This window comes from Solea senegalensis, linkage group LG9 (genome assembly GCF_019176455.1).
Source record: "Solea senegalensis isolate Sse05_10M linkage group LG9, IFAPA_SoseM_1, whole genome shotgun sequence".
In the NCBI taxonomy this organism is placed as follows: Eukaryota; Metazoa; Chordata; class Actinopteri; order Pleuronectiformes; family Soleidae; genus Solea; species Solea senegalensis.
Window position 1 is genome coordinate 18,466,740 of NC_058029.1, and position 14,349 is coordinate 18,481,088.

At 40.7% G+C, this 14,349-nt stretch overlaps 2 protein-coding genes across 7 annotated transcripts; both read right to left on the reverse strand.

Annotated features, from left to right (window-relative positions):
• Positions 1-254: 254 nt before the first annotated feature.
• LOC122774417 (zinc finger protein 687a-like) lies at positions 255-9,232 on the reverse strand. 3 transcript variants are annotated; one of them, XM_044033669.1, is made up of 12 exons: positions 9,141-9,231; positions 8,173-8,243; positions 6,112-8,055; positions 5,188-5,443; positions 4,870-5,066; positions 3,890-4,074; positions 3,621-3,797; positions 3,353-3,515; positions 3,019-3,258; positions 2,819-2,931; positions 2,420-2,522; positions 255-2,334 (listed from the first exon to the last, which is right to left on the reverse strand). In XM_044033669.1, the coding sequence occupies exons 3-12, from the start codon at positions 8,026-8,028 to the stop codon at positions 1,714-1,716; spliced, it is 3,972 nt and encodes a 1,323-aa protein (XP_043889604.1). In that variant the 5' UTR covers positions 8,029-8,055; positions 8,173-8,243; positions 9,141-9,231; the 3' UTR covers positions 255-1,713. The 3 variants fall into 3 exon arrangements, with proteins under 3 accessions (XP_043889604.1, XP_043889606.1, XP_043889603.1); XM_044033671.1 differs by lacking the exon at positions 8,173-8,243 and having other exon boundaries at positions 4,870-5,057; positions 9,141-9,232; XM_044033668.1 differs by lacking the exon at positions 8,173-8,243.
• Positions 9,233-9,450: 218 nt separating this feature from the next.
• On the reverse strand, positions 9,451-13,486 carry LOC122774419 (26S proteasome non-ATPase regulatory subunit 4-like). 4 transcript variants are annotated; one of them, XR_006360990.1, is made up of 5 exons: positions 11,929-13,480; positions 11,713-11,826; positions 11,470-11,550; positions 9,848-9,897; positions 9,451-9,773 (listed from the first exon to the last, which is right to left on the reverse strand). XR_006360990.1 is itself a non-coding variant. In XM_044033673.1 (5 exons), the coding sequence occupies exons 2-5, from the start codon at positions 12,302-12,304 to the stop codon at positions 9,609-9,611; spliced, it is 705 nt and encodes a 234-aa protein (XP_043889608.1). In that variant the 5' UTR covers positions 12,305-12,428; positions 13,429-13,486; the 3' UTR covers positions 9,476-9,608. The 4 variants fall into 4 exon arrangements, 3 of the variants coding, with proteins under 3 accessions (XP_043889608.1, XP_043889609.1, XP_043889610.1); XM_044033673.1 differs by lacking the exon at positions 11,470-11,550 and having other exon boundaries at positions 9,476-9,773; positions 11,929-12,428; positions 13,429-13,486; XM_044033674.1 differs by lacking the exon at positions 11,470-11,550 and having other exon boundaries at positions 9,476-9,773; positions 11,929-12,428; positions 13,205-13,480.
• Positions 13,487-14,349: the final 863 nt, after the last annotated feature.

Below are 14,349 nucleotides of genomic sequence, written 5' to 3' on the forward strand. Positions count from 1 at the left end.
AGGGATCTAATTAAGAGGCTAATTAAGTCCAAATTTAGTCTTTATGATAAATAAATGTATATACTACATATCTCATTAACACACTACAACATATGACAGCCAAAGGCTGCCTCTGCAAATTGTCTAAATTGTTGTTTTATGCTACACAAAATGACTAGTGATGACTACACAGTGTGGCCAGAAAAGCATGTGTTCAAATATCTTTTTGCATGCATCAACAACAGAAAACACTAGGTAATGAAGTGGGACACATGTAAAATAATAAGATGTTCTTTTATTCTCAGAGATAATCCAGAAATTCCTCGAGAGGACGACACACAGTTGTTTGATTATACCTCGCTTCTGCGGTGCAAAAAAAGCCGCATGGATTCTAGTATGGCCAGTCTCCTTAATGACACATTGGCCATGTATCGCATATGTGTCTGACCACATGCTGAACTGACACAAATATGAATTGAAAAATCTGAATTTTCTGTCTCCTCACAGCTGTGGGGAAAAAAAAACAATCAGATCTGAGTCACACGAACTGAACTAAAAATCTGATTCTCTTCCCTTAAGCCTGGTAATCTAAATGAAGCCTTTAATAGTTCACACATAATCTCAAACGCCACAATGGTTTTCTAAAAATGTGTAAAAACCAGTGACTTAACAGATAAACACCTTGGCTGGCATTTGATGAGAATATGACAATCTCCTCAGTAGCATCAAAGCATCAAAGCATCAAAACAAAAACAAAAAAGTCCCTTTCCATTGCAGTCAATCGACATTCACTGAATAAAAAACAAGGGTGTTAGTTCTCTACTTGTATGTGAATGTGGTCTCAGTAGTGAACTAGTCTAACTATCTACTAACTATCCGCTGACCGTGAATCAGCTCTGATATGACTCGTTTCATTACTCAACATAGAAAAGTATCATTCCATCCTGTATGTCTGAAGGTTAACGCTGGTCACTCAGCAACAATCACATTTGCTTATTTATTGTTTTTCATTCACATAAAAGTATCTTTGGTTGCATTAGTGTGCTCACAAACATTTTAAAGAGATGTTGGCAATAAATTAAGGCATATTTACTTTGGGCTATATTCAGATTACCAGCGACACTGCTCAGTCTGATTCATTAGAGGTCAGGTTTGATGTTCTACAAGTCTCACAACTGCCATTTTGAAAAGCATGCATTCACACAAATACTTTTTTTTTTTTTACATGCATCATCAAAAATATTTGAGCTCACTCTGTTTTAAGGAGGAAGGTCATATAAGATGTACCTTTATGGATCCACCATGTGGAAAAATGGAAGAAGAAAAGAAATGGAATTGGAAGCTTGGTAAGTTTGACTACACCTCTAGAGCCTGGTCCTCAGGAAACACTTCCCTGCATGTTTTAGATGTTGCCCTGCTCCAACACACCTTCACATTCAGATGAACAGCTCGTTGCCAGGCTTCTGCAGAGCTTGTTGACGAGCTGAATCAGGTGTGTTGGAGCAACATCAGTGCTCCCTGAGGACCAGGGTTAGGATACACTGCACTAGAGAGCTACACTTAATGACTTTTTTTATTTTATTTTGCCAAAGGCAAAAAGCTGCATGGATTCATAAATCAGACACAAATCTGGTTTGAAAATTGGAATTGACGATCAGATTTCCGTCTGCGAGTCACTTCAGCCTGGTTATCTTATCTTCTACCTTCACAGACCTTGCCCTTTTATCTGCCATTTTAAGTAGTTTTCCTTGCATTCCTTGCAATGATAAAAGCCATGCCATGAGTTCTAAAGTGTGTATTCAGATCTGCTGCTTTTTCAAAATGTTTACCACAAACCTCACAGGCCAAAGTGTCCTCGTCTTCCTTCCCTTGAGCTATGGAGGGCTGAGAGGAGGGAGACAGTGGTGCAGTACAATCCTGATAATTTTTATCATCATGGTTCCTGCTGTTACCAGGGGAGGGTGCTGGGCGCGTGCTGAGGTTGTCACTGGCTGTATCTTTCATTTTGTGGGTGATAAAGCGATGGCGTGACAAGGAAGAATTTGACGTAAAGCAGGCGCCACACTGTAGACACTGCAGACCACCACCTTCTGTTCCTCCTCGTTTGTGCTGGCTGATGTGCTCCAAGAACAAAGTCTGGTCCTCTGTGGCAAAGCCACAGTGGACACAGCGAAATCCAGAGTCGGGCTGCGAGTATGGAGCAGGTGTAGAGGAAGAGGACCGTAATTTCTTCACAGGAGTCATCCCATCTGTGGACTCCTCACTGTGCTCAATCTTCACAGTTCTTCTCCGTCTCCGTTGAGCCCCCAAACTACTGTCCTGTTCTGAGGAGCTGTCAGCCTCATCTCTGCCTCCCTGTGACCAGAAACAAAACGTTTGGTGTTAATCACAAGCGCAATAATACATTCTTCATAACTTACGAAGAAAATCAATAGCTTACCATTGGTTTGTCCTCACTCACAGAGCTCAGGCTGTGTCTCAGCTGAACATGCCTCTCCAGTAACGCTCTGCTGTTGAACATTTTCTTACCCTCAGTACAGAACCTGCACATGCACACACATACACATGTGAATTTTTGATTTAAGTGCTTACTCTTGCTTTTCAGGAAACTGAGGATGTGTTGGTTTCAGCAGACACTTGGCAACAGATACATACAGAGTTTCTGAATGTTTCAGAATATAATCTGAATATTTTTACTGGGTAGGATATTAACATCACTACATTTTATTTCCAAACCAAAAATGTACAGAGTCTATCTACAGAGTTACTGTAGGTAAGTGTAATAAAAGAGGTAATAACCATGTTATAAAGTTGAAATTCATGCTCATCGAATACTCACTGGCAGCGGAAACCACGATTCATGGCTTTGTGTTTGTCTCTAATGTGACGTCGCATACTCGAGGTCGTGGTGAAGGAGCTCTCACATTTGTTGCAAGGGAATTTCTTCAGCGTCTACACAACATGAGCACACACAAGTCTATGAATACATCAAATCATTTAGGAACGCTTCCGGAAACAAAACAAATTCACTCAAATTACTTTGCCATGCTGTTCGGCCATGTGGTTAATGTAGTCTTCCTTGTCTGTGTAGCGTGCATGGCAAGGTACACACTTCCATCCTGAGGGGGTCTTCATCCTCCCTTTTTTGACTTTTTCTTCTTTCTCTTCGCTCATCTGTTCATCCCCATCTGAGCTTTCCAACTTCACTGAGGGCTTTAAATAGGATGAAGCAGGTGGAGGTGTAGGCGAGTCTTGTTTCAATGTGACAGCCTTGTGGGTCTGGGGAACAGAGGAGTCGGGGGTAAAACACTTAAGGGGGTACAAAAGACAACAAACGTAAATGTATATGAATGTAGATATACTCAGGATATACCTTTAAATGGTCTAGTAGAGAATTCCTTTGAGAAAACAGCTTGGTGCACTTGGGGCATTTAAACACATGCACCTTCTGATTGGTTAAATGAGTGTCAAAGTGGACATACAGCAGGGGCTTGTGGGTAAAAACTGTGTCACACATGACACATTTATAAATCAACCTGTAAAAGAATAAAAAAACAGCTCAATTTCATTGTCAAGACATTTACTTTGATGTGAAAAGACCCAGCTTTAAATCTGTGTGGGTGTTTGTGTGTATGCAGTACGTTGCCTGTCCTTCAGTGACGGTGGAATGTTGGGCAGCGATGTGGTCCTGTATGCTGGGGGCAGATTTGAAAGCCATAGGACAGCTGGGGCATTTGTGAAACATATCACAATGAGCCTGCTGGATGTGGGACTTCACAGAGTTCAGTCCACCGAACACCACCAGGCAACTGAAACATCTGCAAAGAGAGGAAAAAAAACAGTGAAATGATGCACGGGATGATGTCGGGAGCAGAGTTTCACAAGACAACCAGGTGGTGAGAGGTCACACCTGTATCCGATGCGGCGGGCAAAATGCAAACAGGTCTTGTCTAAATGTGTTTGAAAAAGTGACTGCTTGGCTGTGCCCCCACACTCTGGGCACACGTGTGGTGAGCAACTTTGGTGGATGCGTCGATGAGCTGTTGCACTGCAGTTGTTGGGCAGGAGCATGGGAGGAGAACACTCTGTACATGGCTGGAGGAAAACAGACAGAAGAGTAGAGGACAAAAGAGGGAATTAGGTAGAATTTATTATATCAGTGGAAAAACAAATCAGAACTCCCTCACACAAAGGTTTGTGCAGCTGATCTTCTTAGGGCACTGTATTGACTTTTCACAATTTTGGACAGCCTATCTAAATCTAAAGCAATATCACTAACCATAACCATAATTCAAATCTTTGCCCTAAACTTAACCAGTTCCTCAGAAATGACGTTCTGCCTCACAAGGACCAGGTTTTGGTCTCTTTGGCCCCCTTTACACCTGGTGTTAAAATGCGTTTTCCTGACCACGTGTTCAGGTGTAAATACAACCGAGGACGGATTGTTATCCGAGCCACAAAACCACTTCTGGAGGTAATTGGAGACTTATTGTTGAGTGACCATATTGTTTAATATGGTCACTCAACTACATGAGTGGAGGTACTTGGTGGCTCTGAGCACAGCTAACATGAAAACAGCGGGAAAAACCGCACAGTCTCTCTGCTTTCATCGGGTTTTCCGCTCGTCAAAGACGACTTCTTCCACTGCTTCAAAAAGAAATGGGGAGTCTATACAATAGTGTGACTTCACATGCGCAGAGGGGGAGGTGATGTTAGGGGGATGATTGTGATTGGATAGCAATCAGACCTTAATGTGGACACGGGAGATGCATGTTAATACCAGGTGTAAATGCATGTGGTGAAGCACTAATGTAAAGGGCTCTTATGAGGACTACTAGTCATGACAAGGTCAGTGTTTATGCTAGAACTGGTCCTAAAGTACACACTCACCGTAGTGTCTCCTTGTTTGATTTCTTGAAAATGCTCAGCTACCTCTTCTTTGCTGCCAAACTGAGCCTGACACTCAGGGCATTTATTGCCTGTGTACTGCACTTCATCTGCTTTCTTCTTAGTTACTGCTTTGTGTGACTGCAGTTTTGGGGTTTGGGTCACTGGCACTGAAGAGGATACTGAAGATGCTGAAGACGCTGAAGAGGATGATAGGAAAGAGAAACAGCACAGTTGCGAAATCAACAAGAAATATACAAAGTGGAATATAACCACACATAGGAATCACTTCCTGAACATCACAAACCAATTCTCACTGACCAGGTGTCGTGGGTTCCTGCTGACTGATCATCTGCTCCACAGGTACAGTTTTCATGACCAGGTGTGAACACTGCATGATCAGTCCTTTCTCCTTGTGCTCTCTGGCATGTAAAAGCAAGCTACATTTGTTGAAAAATGCCAAGCGCTTGGCACAGTGGTTACAAGTCACTTCGATCCTCAGTGAGCGTCTATCATAGTGTCGGGCCAAACTCTGCTCCAGGGCAAAGGCATCACCACACTCCAAACAACGGTAACCCTGCAAGACATCCAGATACTTTGATTAATTAAAAAAAAAAAAAAAAAATTGATACCACTTATTCATGTTTGATATCGATATCACAGCCTTGAGTATCTACATAACACTCGTCTGTTTTGCTTTTTGTCAAAGAAAAGTCGACAAAGCTCACGCGACCACTGCATTCCTCTCTTACATTCATTCATCTCTGTTAACATCCTGTGTTTAATAAGCCATTTAAATGATATTCAATGTTTCTGGGTTGTATCAGATTTTCCATTTTTCCTTAACCAAAATCTGATCCAGTGATTTTGGTGACTGGTATCAGACTGATATCAATACTGAATGTCTGATTGGCTCATCCTAAATTCGCAAATAGGCTTTATCAAGCTAAACGTAATTAGATAAGTTTGATCAAACTGTAGAAGGTTTGGCAGGATTTTAAACATTTAGGACTGCAAATATATTGGGGGGGGTTTTCAAATTGGTCTCCAATATTTAAAAATCTTAAAACTTGTCTGTTAAACATCATACATGAAAAAGACAAATCTGAGAAGCTGGGATCCATAAATATATAACCCATTTTAGAAAATTAACTAAAATGATTTCTCAGATACTAATACAGTTGCTGAAAAATATTTATGTAGCTAATCTGATTTATTGCAGGACTATACACAATGGCAGCTTACCTGTGCAGGCAGAGGAATGCCCCACTCTGCAGGAAGAGGTGAGCTCAGGTCTGGTTTATAACTGGGCAGCAGGTTCTTGCTGTTAAGAATTTTGTTGAAAGCTTCTACCAGACTTGTTTGACTTTTGGATATGATGGCACCAGTATTGTTGACTATGGATGCTGGTCTGTTACCACTTGGGAGCAGCGGTGAAGGAGAAGAAACTGACATCCCACTCTTTTGAATCTTCTGGCCCAGACTGCACAGGTTGATCCCACCTGAACTGACTCTCGAGGAGACCGAGGGCAGGGCTGCAGTTTTGGTGATGTTGACAGCTGTGGAGGAAATTTTAGGTTTGCTTTCCACTGCAGATTTCTGTTTTGATGAACTGACACTCTCTGGTGGTGCAGGACAAGCATCCTGGTGCATTGTTACTACAGGCAACTGAGAATGCTGAGTTAACTCCCTCATGGTTTTTGTGTTATGATGTTCTGGTGAAGGTTTTGAACTATCCACAGCCCTGGAAGTGGTTCTTGCATTTCTAATTGGTGACAAACCAGTTACAGTTCTAGTGATGCTGCCTGTAGGCATTTTGATTTTAACTTTGAGAGGACGCAGTTGGGAGGAATCTGTCTCTGCTGCATTAGCAAATACAGTATCCTCGGATGATGTAGCAGCGCCACTGATTTCCTCTTTTAACTTTTCCCCACCTCCAGCCATCTTTTCACTCAGCTCTTCAGTGTGACCTGGTCTGTCCTCTCTGCTAGGCTCACTATCCTTGACTTCCTCTCTGGGATGAATGTCTGTGTGGTTTTCCATAAGACCTGGTGTCTTGGCTAAATTAGGGCTGCTGCTCCTGGTGGGGACCACAAGACCCATCTCACTGGGCGGTGGGCTCTCAGGCGAGTCCCTCTCATCAATCACATGCTCTGGGTATTTCTCTTCTTGGGCTGATGCAGAGCCTGTGATAATAGATGGAAGGCATTCCTTGGGGCTCTGTGGCTGAGGACCTGCTGAAGGAGAATTGGAGGTGGTAGGTTGCCCTTTGTCTTCAAGAGTGGGTTTAAGTTTTGCAGCTGCCAGAGATAAAGACAGATGAGGCGGACGAGAAATGTCAGACAAATTGCTTTTCAGAGACCCAAGCAGCTTAGACTGAACTTTAAATTTGGGAGGGGATGACACTGGAGATTCTGGGCTCTCCTGGATCACCAGTGGACTCCCCAAGTCTGGTTCAGAGTCATCATCTGATTGCAATGTGTGATTAATTCCCACTTTTATACTCCCCTTTTGTGGTACAGGAGAGGACCGTGAATCACCACGGAGACAAACTTCTTCTTTCTGAAGGGAGTAAGGAGAGACTGGAGAGTTTACACAGTGTGGAGGGGGAGGAGTTGAGGAGTTGTGACCAGTACTGGTCAGAGACTGGGGAAAGAGGAGGGGCTTCAAACTGCTCATGACATCTGGTGTATGCTGGATCGATCCAACCTCAGCTCTTTTATAGTCATCACTCTCATTATCATTCAGGGTGGATCTCAATGGTGACCAAGCAGCACGATTCCCGGGAGCAGATGCTTCAAACCCATTGGCTATCTGGGACTCCACAGCAACATCAGCAGTCGGTTTGAGATCGAGTTCTGAGGTTAGATCACTAAAGCTGCTTTGACAATCTGTTTTATCACCTACTGACTTCCCCTCCTCGTCAAAAGACTCAGAACATATGGCGTTCTTCACAATAACGCTGACCACAGGACGGTCACTGCCTGAGGCAGGAGAGCAGGGAAAGCATGAGGGAGACCCCCTCTCTCTCCCAGGTGCATCCGTTCCCACATCATCCCGATCTTCGTCTGGACTAGACTGGATGGCCTCCTTGGCATCAATGTCAGGAATATCAAAAGCTGCCAGCAAATCATCAAAGTCTGGGGTCTTCATGTCCCCCATCGCTGGCACAAGGCTCCTGTAGAAAACCTGTAGATTTAAAATAAATCACAATAAATCACTAATATCAGAAGCCAAATACAATGGCATCTTTGCAAAATTCAGTATAATTCACTATAATTTCTGTTTAAAGTGTGTGAATGGCACCTCTTGAACCAGAGGCTGTGAGTCATATGCCACACGCCATTCCAAGAAGAGACTGTTTCACGATGTGCTTCCTTTAGAGAATTGTTAAATAAGATGTACAAAATGAAATATTGGTTAATTTATTAAATGTGCATCTCTTGGAAATGTTTGATCTTCAAATTATATTAGATATAACAGAAATAGTAATATAAACAGCCATAAATGTGATATTATGCACAAATTTGCTCTTGTCACACAATTTATTTTTAAATAGGGTAAACTTTTATTATCTTTAAAAATTTCACCGATGCAAATTTACCTCCTTGCATTGGGTTAAACGATTACAGTAAATATGTGAACACTGAAATCCTGACAAATACCCAAAGAAAATGCTCTTAACTGTTGTTTTTAGTCGTAAATCATCAATGCATGTTTATACATGATCATCTTTGCAGTACTGACAACTGTCAATGTTTGTTAGGCCTGTTTTACTGTTATTTCAGCTTGATTTAGAACGGTAGTGGAGTAGTTCTATTAAACATTTGTATTATTTTAATTTTTTTAAAGCCTAACCAGAGAAGGTTTGCAAATTAGAGCTAAGCAAATGTTAAACTTCTGTCTGGAAGTGACAACAGCTTGTACTACACGATGCTCCGATGTGTCTAAGGGCAAAAAGTACGCGTTGTGTTACTAACCATGTTCCACGTTTTAGTAACAATAACAATCATGTGTAATGACGCAAAACACACAAAAACACAAGTTCCTGTTGTCAAACTTAACTATCATGCGGCAACAAGTGGGAGCTACTGCTAACTGCTAGCTACAGCCATAGCATTCACCTGCTAGCTTGCCTTGCTAACGTCAGTCAGTCGACTTGCCTTTAACACTTTGAATAGCTCGGTGTTACACTCAGCTAATGTGGTCCTAACACTACAGATTTAATGCATGTACTTTTGACGAAGCAAACGCTTCTATTTCATTTCACTTACCTGCTAGTTTACAGTTAGTTCCTGACTTTTCTTCCGGACGCACAAGTTCCCCGTCACCACATCATGCGACAGTGACCTCCTGACAGCCAGGCAGAAGTTTGCCCACTTCAGTGTTCTGTACGATATTGAATTTTTTAATGATTTTTAGTGTGTTTATTGTGTATAATTTTTAAAAGAATATACTGTGTAAAAGGTTTCTTTTTAAGTAGGTTAATTTCATCGGCCAACTGAAATACGTTATACACCTTTAGAAAAAGGAGGAAGACTGACTGAAAGAGATGTTGCAGCTTTTACAACTGTAAATTACTGGAGTATTTTTATTAAAAAAGATGTAAAGCACATATTTGACACACACAAAGAGCAAAACATAAATATAAACAAAAGCTGAAGAAAACATTCCCCATGTTGAGGACTGTAATATTGTTAATGTGAATAGCAAATGCAGTTTAATTCTCAGGTCTCTATTCTTCATTTACTCAAATGCTCTTTACTTATTTTTTTCTCCTCGTCCTTCTTGGTCTCTGGTTTGGGGCTCGTCCGTCTGACCTCGTTGTTAGGGTCGACTACAAGAAGGTTTTCCAGATCACTGGGAAGGACTTTTGGATCTTGAATAACATTGTTGTCCTCTTCATTCTAGACATAGGCAATAATAATTGTAACTCACCCCTGAACAAGACAAATGAGAACAAGTTAAAGCTTGTGTTTACCTTTGTCTCACTGCAATCCATGTCAGTTCCTGTGTCCATGTCCTGAGCACCTAAGTATGCAGGAAAAAACATTACTTCTTACAAAAGACAAAAAAAAAAACCCACACAACATCACATAGATTTAGTTGGGTCAACTTGGTGATCAAAAACATCTAATGCCTGAATGTTTATTGCAAAAAACAAGTACTTTAACATTAAAGTATGTTATTTTAAAATGACAATAGCCATACAATACTGCATGTTGCTTTCATTGGATATGAAGTACTATATTGCAAGTTTTTGTTATATTGTTTTATTCAAGCTGACCACAAAAAGGACTGATACAACTGGAATAACCACACAAATGATTGAAAACTATTGTTTATTTAGCTGTACAACAGATTTTTCTCAAATCAAACTAACTTATCATTTGCAAAACTTCAAGTGATCTTCCAGTAAAGACATAAAAAAAAAACATTAAATTACTGGTGACGGACCATCAAGACAGTTTAAAAATTGTGTATGACCTGCTCCTGTATGGACATCTGCAGAGCTAAATACAATCTGTTCCAATGTTCACACATTTTAACCCCTCACTGGGGACATCTCATATACCAGCCTTCTTCAATACCTCCACCTTCATCCCCCAAAAGTCAAGGATCATTGGACTTGATGACTACAGACCTGTTGCTGACCTCTGGTCATGAAATCCTTTTGAGCACCTGCCTAAAAATATCCTGGACTCCCCAGGAAACCTATACAAGTGTCCTGTTTCTGCACTTCAGCTCCGCCATCAACACCATCTTCTGTGCTCTTCTTCAGGACAAGCTGCCCTGGCTTAATGTCCTGGAATCCTAGTGCAGGACCACAGACTTCCTGTCTGACAGGAAGCAGCAGGTGAAGCTGGGGAGTCTCCTTCCCCCAAAACATCAGCTCTGGATCCCCTCAAAGCTTTGTTCTTCTCACTATAGACCAACAGCTACACCTCCATTCACCAGTCTGTCTGAAGTTTGTGGACGACACCACCCTTTTAGGACTAATCTCTGATGGGGATGAGTCCACCTATTTGCAATAGATCCCCACGTGTCCAGGTGCAGTTTGAATTATTCAGAGGTCAACGCTCTAAAAACAGAAATGGTTGTGGACTTCAGGAAGAACCTAGCCACACTCACCCCTGGCCAACCAGAGAGACACCTCAGTCAACACTGTGGAGTCCTTCCATTTACTGGACACCATCATCACCAAGGACCTCAAGTGGGAACATCAGCTCCATCATCAAAAAAGCAAAAAAGGTTGTATTTCCTTTGGCAGCTGAGGAAGTTCAATTGCCAGTGATGATGATGATGATGCATTCTACACTGCCATCGAGTCCATCCTCACCTCCTCCATCTAATTGGATCCAGCTACTGCCAAGGCCAAGGGCAGGCGGCAGCATGTAGTTCGTTCAGCAGAGAAAGTGATTGGCTGCAATCTGCTATTCCTCTGGAAACGGTACATTTACAGGATTCAGTTAAGATTGTGCCTGACTTCCCCCTCCCCTTTAGCAGGAGACTGAGGTCAATCAGGACCTTTCACCACAAAAACTGTTTCTTCCCCTCAGCTGCTTGCCTCCTCAATCGAGCCAGGGCCCTCTTTTGACTCACCTTACTGACATCAAACTGCTGCTCTGCACTCCCAATTGCAGATTGCACAATTTGTACAGTCTTTTATCTTCTGTTAATCTTCTGTTTAAAAAAACAAAACAAAAAAATCTTTTGAAATAATGCACAATTTCCAAACTGCACAGATATGTTTGTTTGTTGAGTTTTTAACTTAATTTTTCTCATGTAATTATGTATTTGTTTTTGCACCAACAACCAGAAATCCTCATATTGTGTAAGCTTTACCTGGCAATAAACCTGATTTTGATTCATCCTCAGTAATGCGGCTGTCATCTGATAAAGCAGGTGTGGTGGAGTCCGTATGTAAAACAGACATCTTCAACAGGGCATCCTCAGACTCTGAAACAGACACAAAGATATACTGTGTGTTAACATACAACCTGACTGTCTACCATACTGTAGGGGAGAGGCACAGATCCCGTTGGTGGACATTTTTCTCACCCTCTTCAGTGGGAGAGAAAATGCCAGCTTCAGCAGCTAATGCTACAGCTGCTCTGCGACCCAGACTTCTCCGAATAGTAGATGGGTGTACCTGGGTCCCACAGGTTACTGCCAGTTCTGAGCTGATGGCACTGCTGGACATCTTACGATTTTGAAGGGAAGTAAGCATGATGTGTCTTTCATCTGCCACACTAAGTTTCCTTGGCCGACCACTACGCCTACGGTCCTCAACATTGCCTGTTTCTTTGTGCTTCTTCAAAAGAGCTTGAACAGCACATCTTGAAACCCCAGTCTGTTTTGAAATCTTTGCCTGGGAAAGACCTTGCTGATGTAGTACAACTACCTTGTGTCTTGTTGCTGTATTCAGTCTTGCCATGGCGTAGGACCTGTGACATGAAACGGTCTTCCACAGTCTCACCTTGGTAGCAGAGTCTGGCGGTTCCTTACACCCAGTTTTGAGCCTCTTAAACAGCTATTTCAGTTAATGACTGTGTTTCAACCTACAAATGAAAATGACGATCATTAGAACCAGTTTATTAAAACTGATTAATCATATGCCTGGTAATAATCCTGCAAAATCCCTGACTTTGTGCAAGCGTACCTCTAAGAACTGATGCTGTTTTGAAGAGAAAGCATGGTCTCTTGATTTAGATAGTTCTTCTGTTAGCTCACTTTGCATTATGTTAAATGAAGAAAAAAAACTATTCAAATTTATTTGTAATAACATTCCCACCAAACAGCAACTGCCTAAAACCTTTGCACAGTATTGTATTGTAAAGTGTGTGAATGGTCTGACTGGGTCTGGGTCAGGACCCACTAATGCTTTAGGTCAGCAAACAAATGTACTTTTCTTTTTTTTTTTTACCACCTTTTACTTGAGATTTACTAGATAACATTCATAATATTACATTTCATCTCATTTCTCAAACATATATCTCTTGGAAATGTATGATCATCTTTGCAGTATTGTCAACTGTCAATATATAAAGTCTGATTAATTGTTTCTCTCTGCTTGATTTAGAATGGTGGCGGTTTAGTTCTACTTATAATTGTGTTCTTTTTAAAAGCATAACCAGAGACAAAGATTACAAATTAGAGCTGAACAAATAAAGGTTACTCTAGACTTATTTGTCTGCAAGTGGCAGCTGGTACAACACGATGCTCCGATGTGTCTGATCAAAGAAAGGATACGCGTTGTGTTGTTTACCCTGCTCAACAGTTTACGAACGATAAAAAAAAATATGTGTCACGAAGCAAAACAAACAGAAAGACAAACCTAACTGTCATGCGGCAACAAGTGGGAGCCTCTGCTAAATGCTAGCTACATCCCAGCGTTCATCTGCTAGCTTGCTTTGCTAACGTCTGTCAGTCCGTTTTCCTTTTCCACACTCAAAAATTACGAACACCCTTGTGTTTACACTCAACTAATGTGATCATAATGCGTTACGTTTAATGCATCTACTTCAGTTGAAGCAAACATTTGTATTTCATTTTACCAACCTGCTGGTTAATAGTAATTTCTATCGCTACCCGATCTGTAACGGAGACTCAATTTGATGTGCGCATGTGCGACTACTTTAGAAATAAATTAAATATTTTATTACGTTTTCAATTGTTATTTTAAAAGGATAACTAAACTTTTGTATAAATAAATAATAAATACACGGGATTTTGTTGTCTATTACGGAACGGTGTAATATATATGTATACATATTAGTGGCGACCATGAACGCTCTCGGCTGCCGTAGTCTTTAGTTTTAGTAGTTATTATATGAATTAATTATTATATTATATGAAATACACTTTATTTCGCGAATTTTAACAGGACACGGTAAGGCAACTATGCAGATTCAAAAATGAATAACGTACAACATTACCAACAACAAGTATATAAAGCTATGTACATATATATATGGATATCAAAAGAAAAAAGAGAAAAAACAAAAAAGACAAATTCAAGGTTTGACAACATGGTTTTCTCTGCCTTTTTTTCTCTTAAATCTAGTTCTTGTAATTAGCCGATATATTTCTGTTTTGGGTATATTATTTATTTCATTAATTAAATCCCCAATTTAACAGAAGATAATAAATTACCATGCAAAGATGTACATGCTTTAAGTTAGATAAATCTCCTGGCCCAGATGATCTGACTCTAATTTCTACTACTTTCTAAATAAATTACTTACTTTACTATTAATTTTGCTGTGTGCCTTGTTAATTTGGTATTTGTTGTTAACTTTGTTTGCCACAATATTTCCTAAATTTCACATTGAAGAAAAAAAAGTGTCTGGCTTTTCTTCTGATTGCTCAAGTTTCCTGTCACCAAAACATGCTACAGTGACTTCCCAAGAGCCACACAGAAGTAGTTATTTATAAAATTAAATTCAGTTAAATATTCTCTTCCAACTCAACTCACAAAAT

What these genes read in the sequence shown, in the direction of transcription:
- LOC122774417 (XM_044033668.1), bottom strand. Translation starts at nt 8,028, where the DNA reads ATGGGGGACATGAAGACCCCAGACTTTGATGATTTGCTGGCAGCTTTT. An exon ending in TCAAACAAGGAGACACTACG is followed by an intron (nt 4,075 to 4,869) that starts GTGAGTGTGTAC and finishes GTTTTCCTCCAG; the next exon opens with CCATGTACAGAGTGTTCTCC. An exon ending in TGGCCGAACAGCATGGCAAA is followed by an intron (nt 2,932 to 3,018) that starts GTAATTTGAGTG and finishes CATGTTGTGTAG; the next exon opens with ACGCTGAAGAAATTCCCTTG.
- LOC122774419 (XM_044033673.1), bottom strand. Translation starts at nt 12,304, where the DNA reads ATGGCAAGACTGAATACAGCAACAAGACACAAGGTAGTTGTACTACAT. An exon ending in TTTCTCTCCCACTGAAGAGG is followed by an intron (nt 11,827 to 11,928) that starts GTGAGAAAAATG and finishes TGTCTGTTTCAG; the next exon opens with AGTCTGAGGATGCCCTGTTG. An exon ending in AAAATCAGGTTTATTGCCAG is followed by an intron (nt 9,898 to 11,712) that starts GTAAAGCTTACA and finishes CTGCATACTTAG; the next exon opens with GTGCTCAGGACATGGACACA.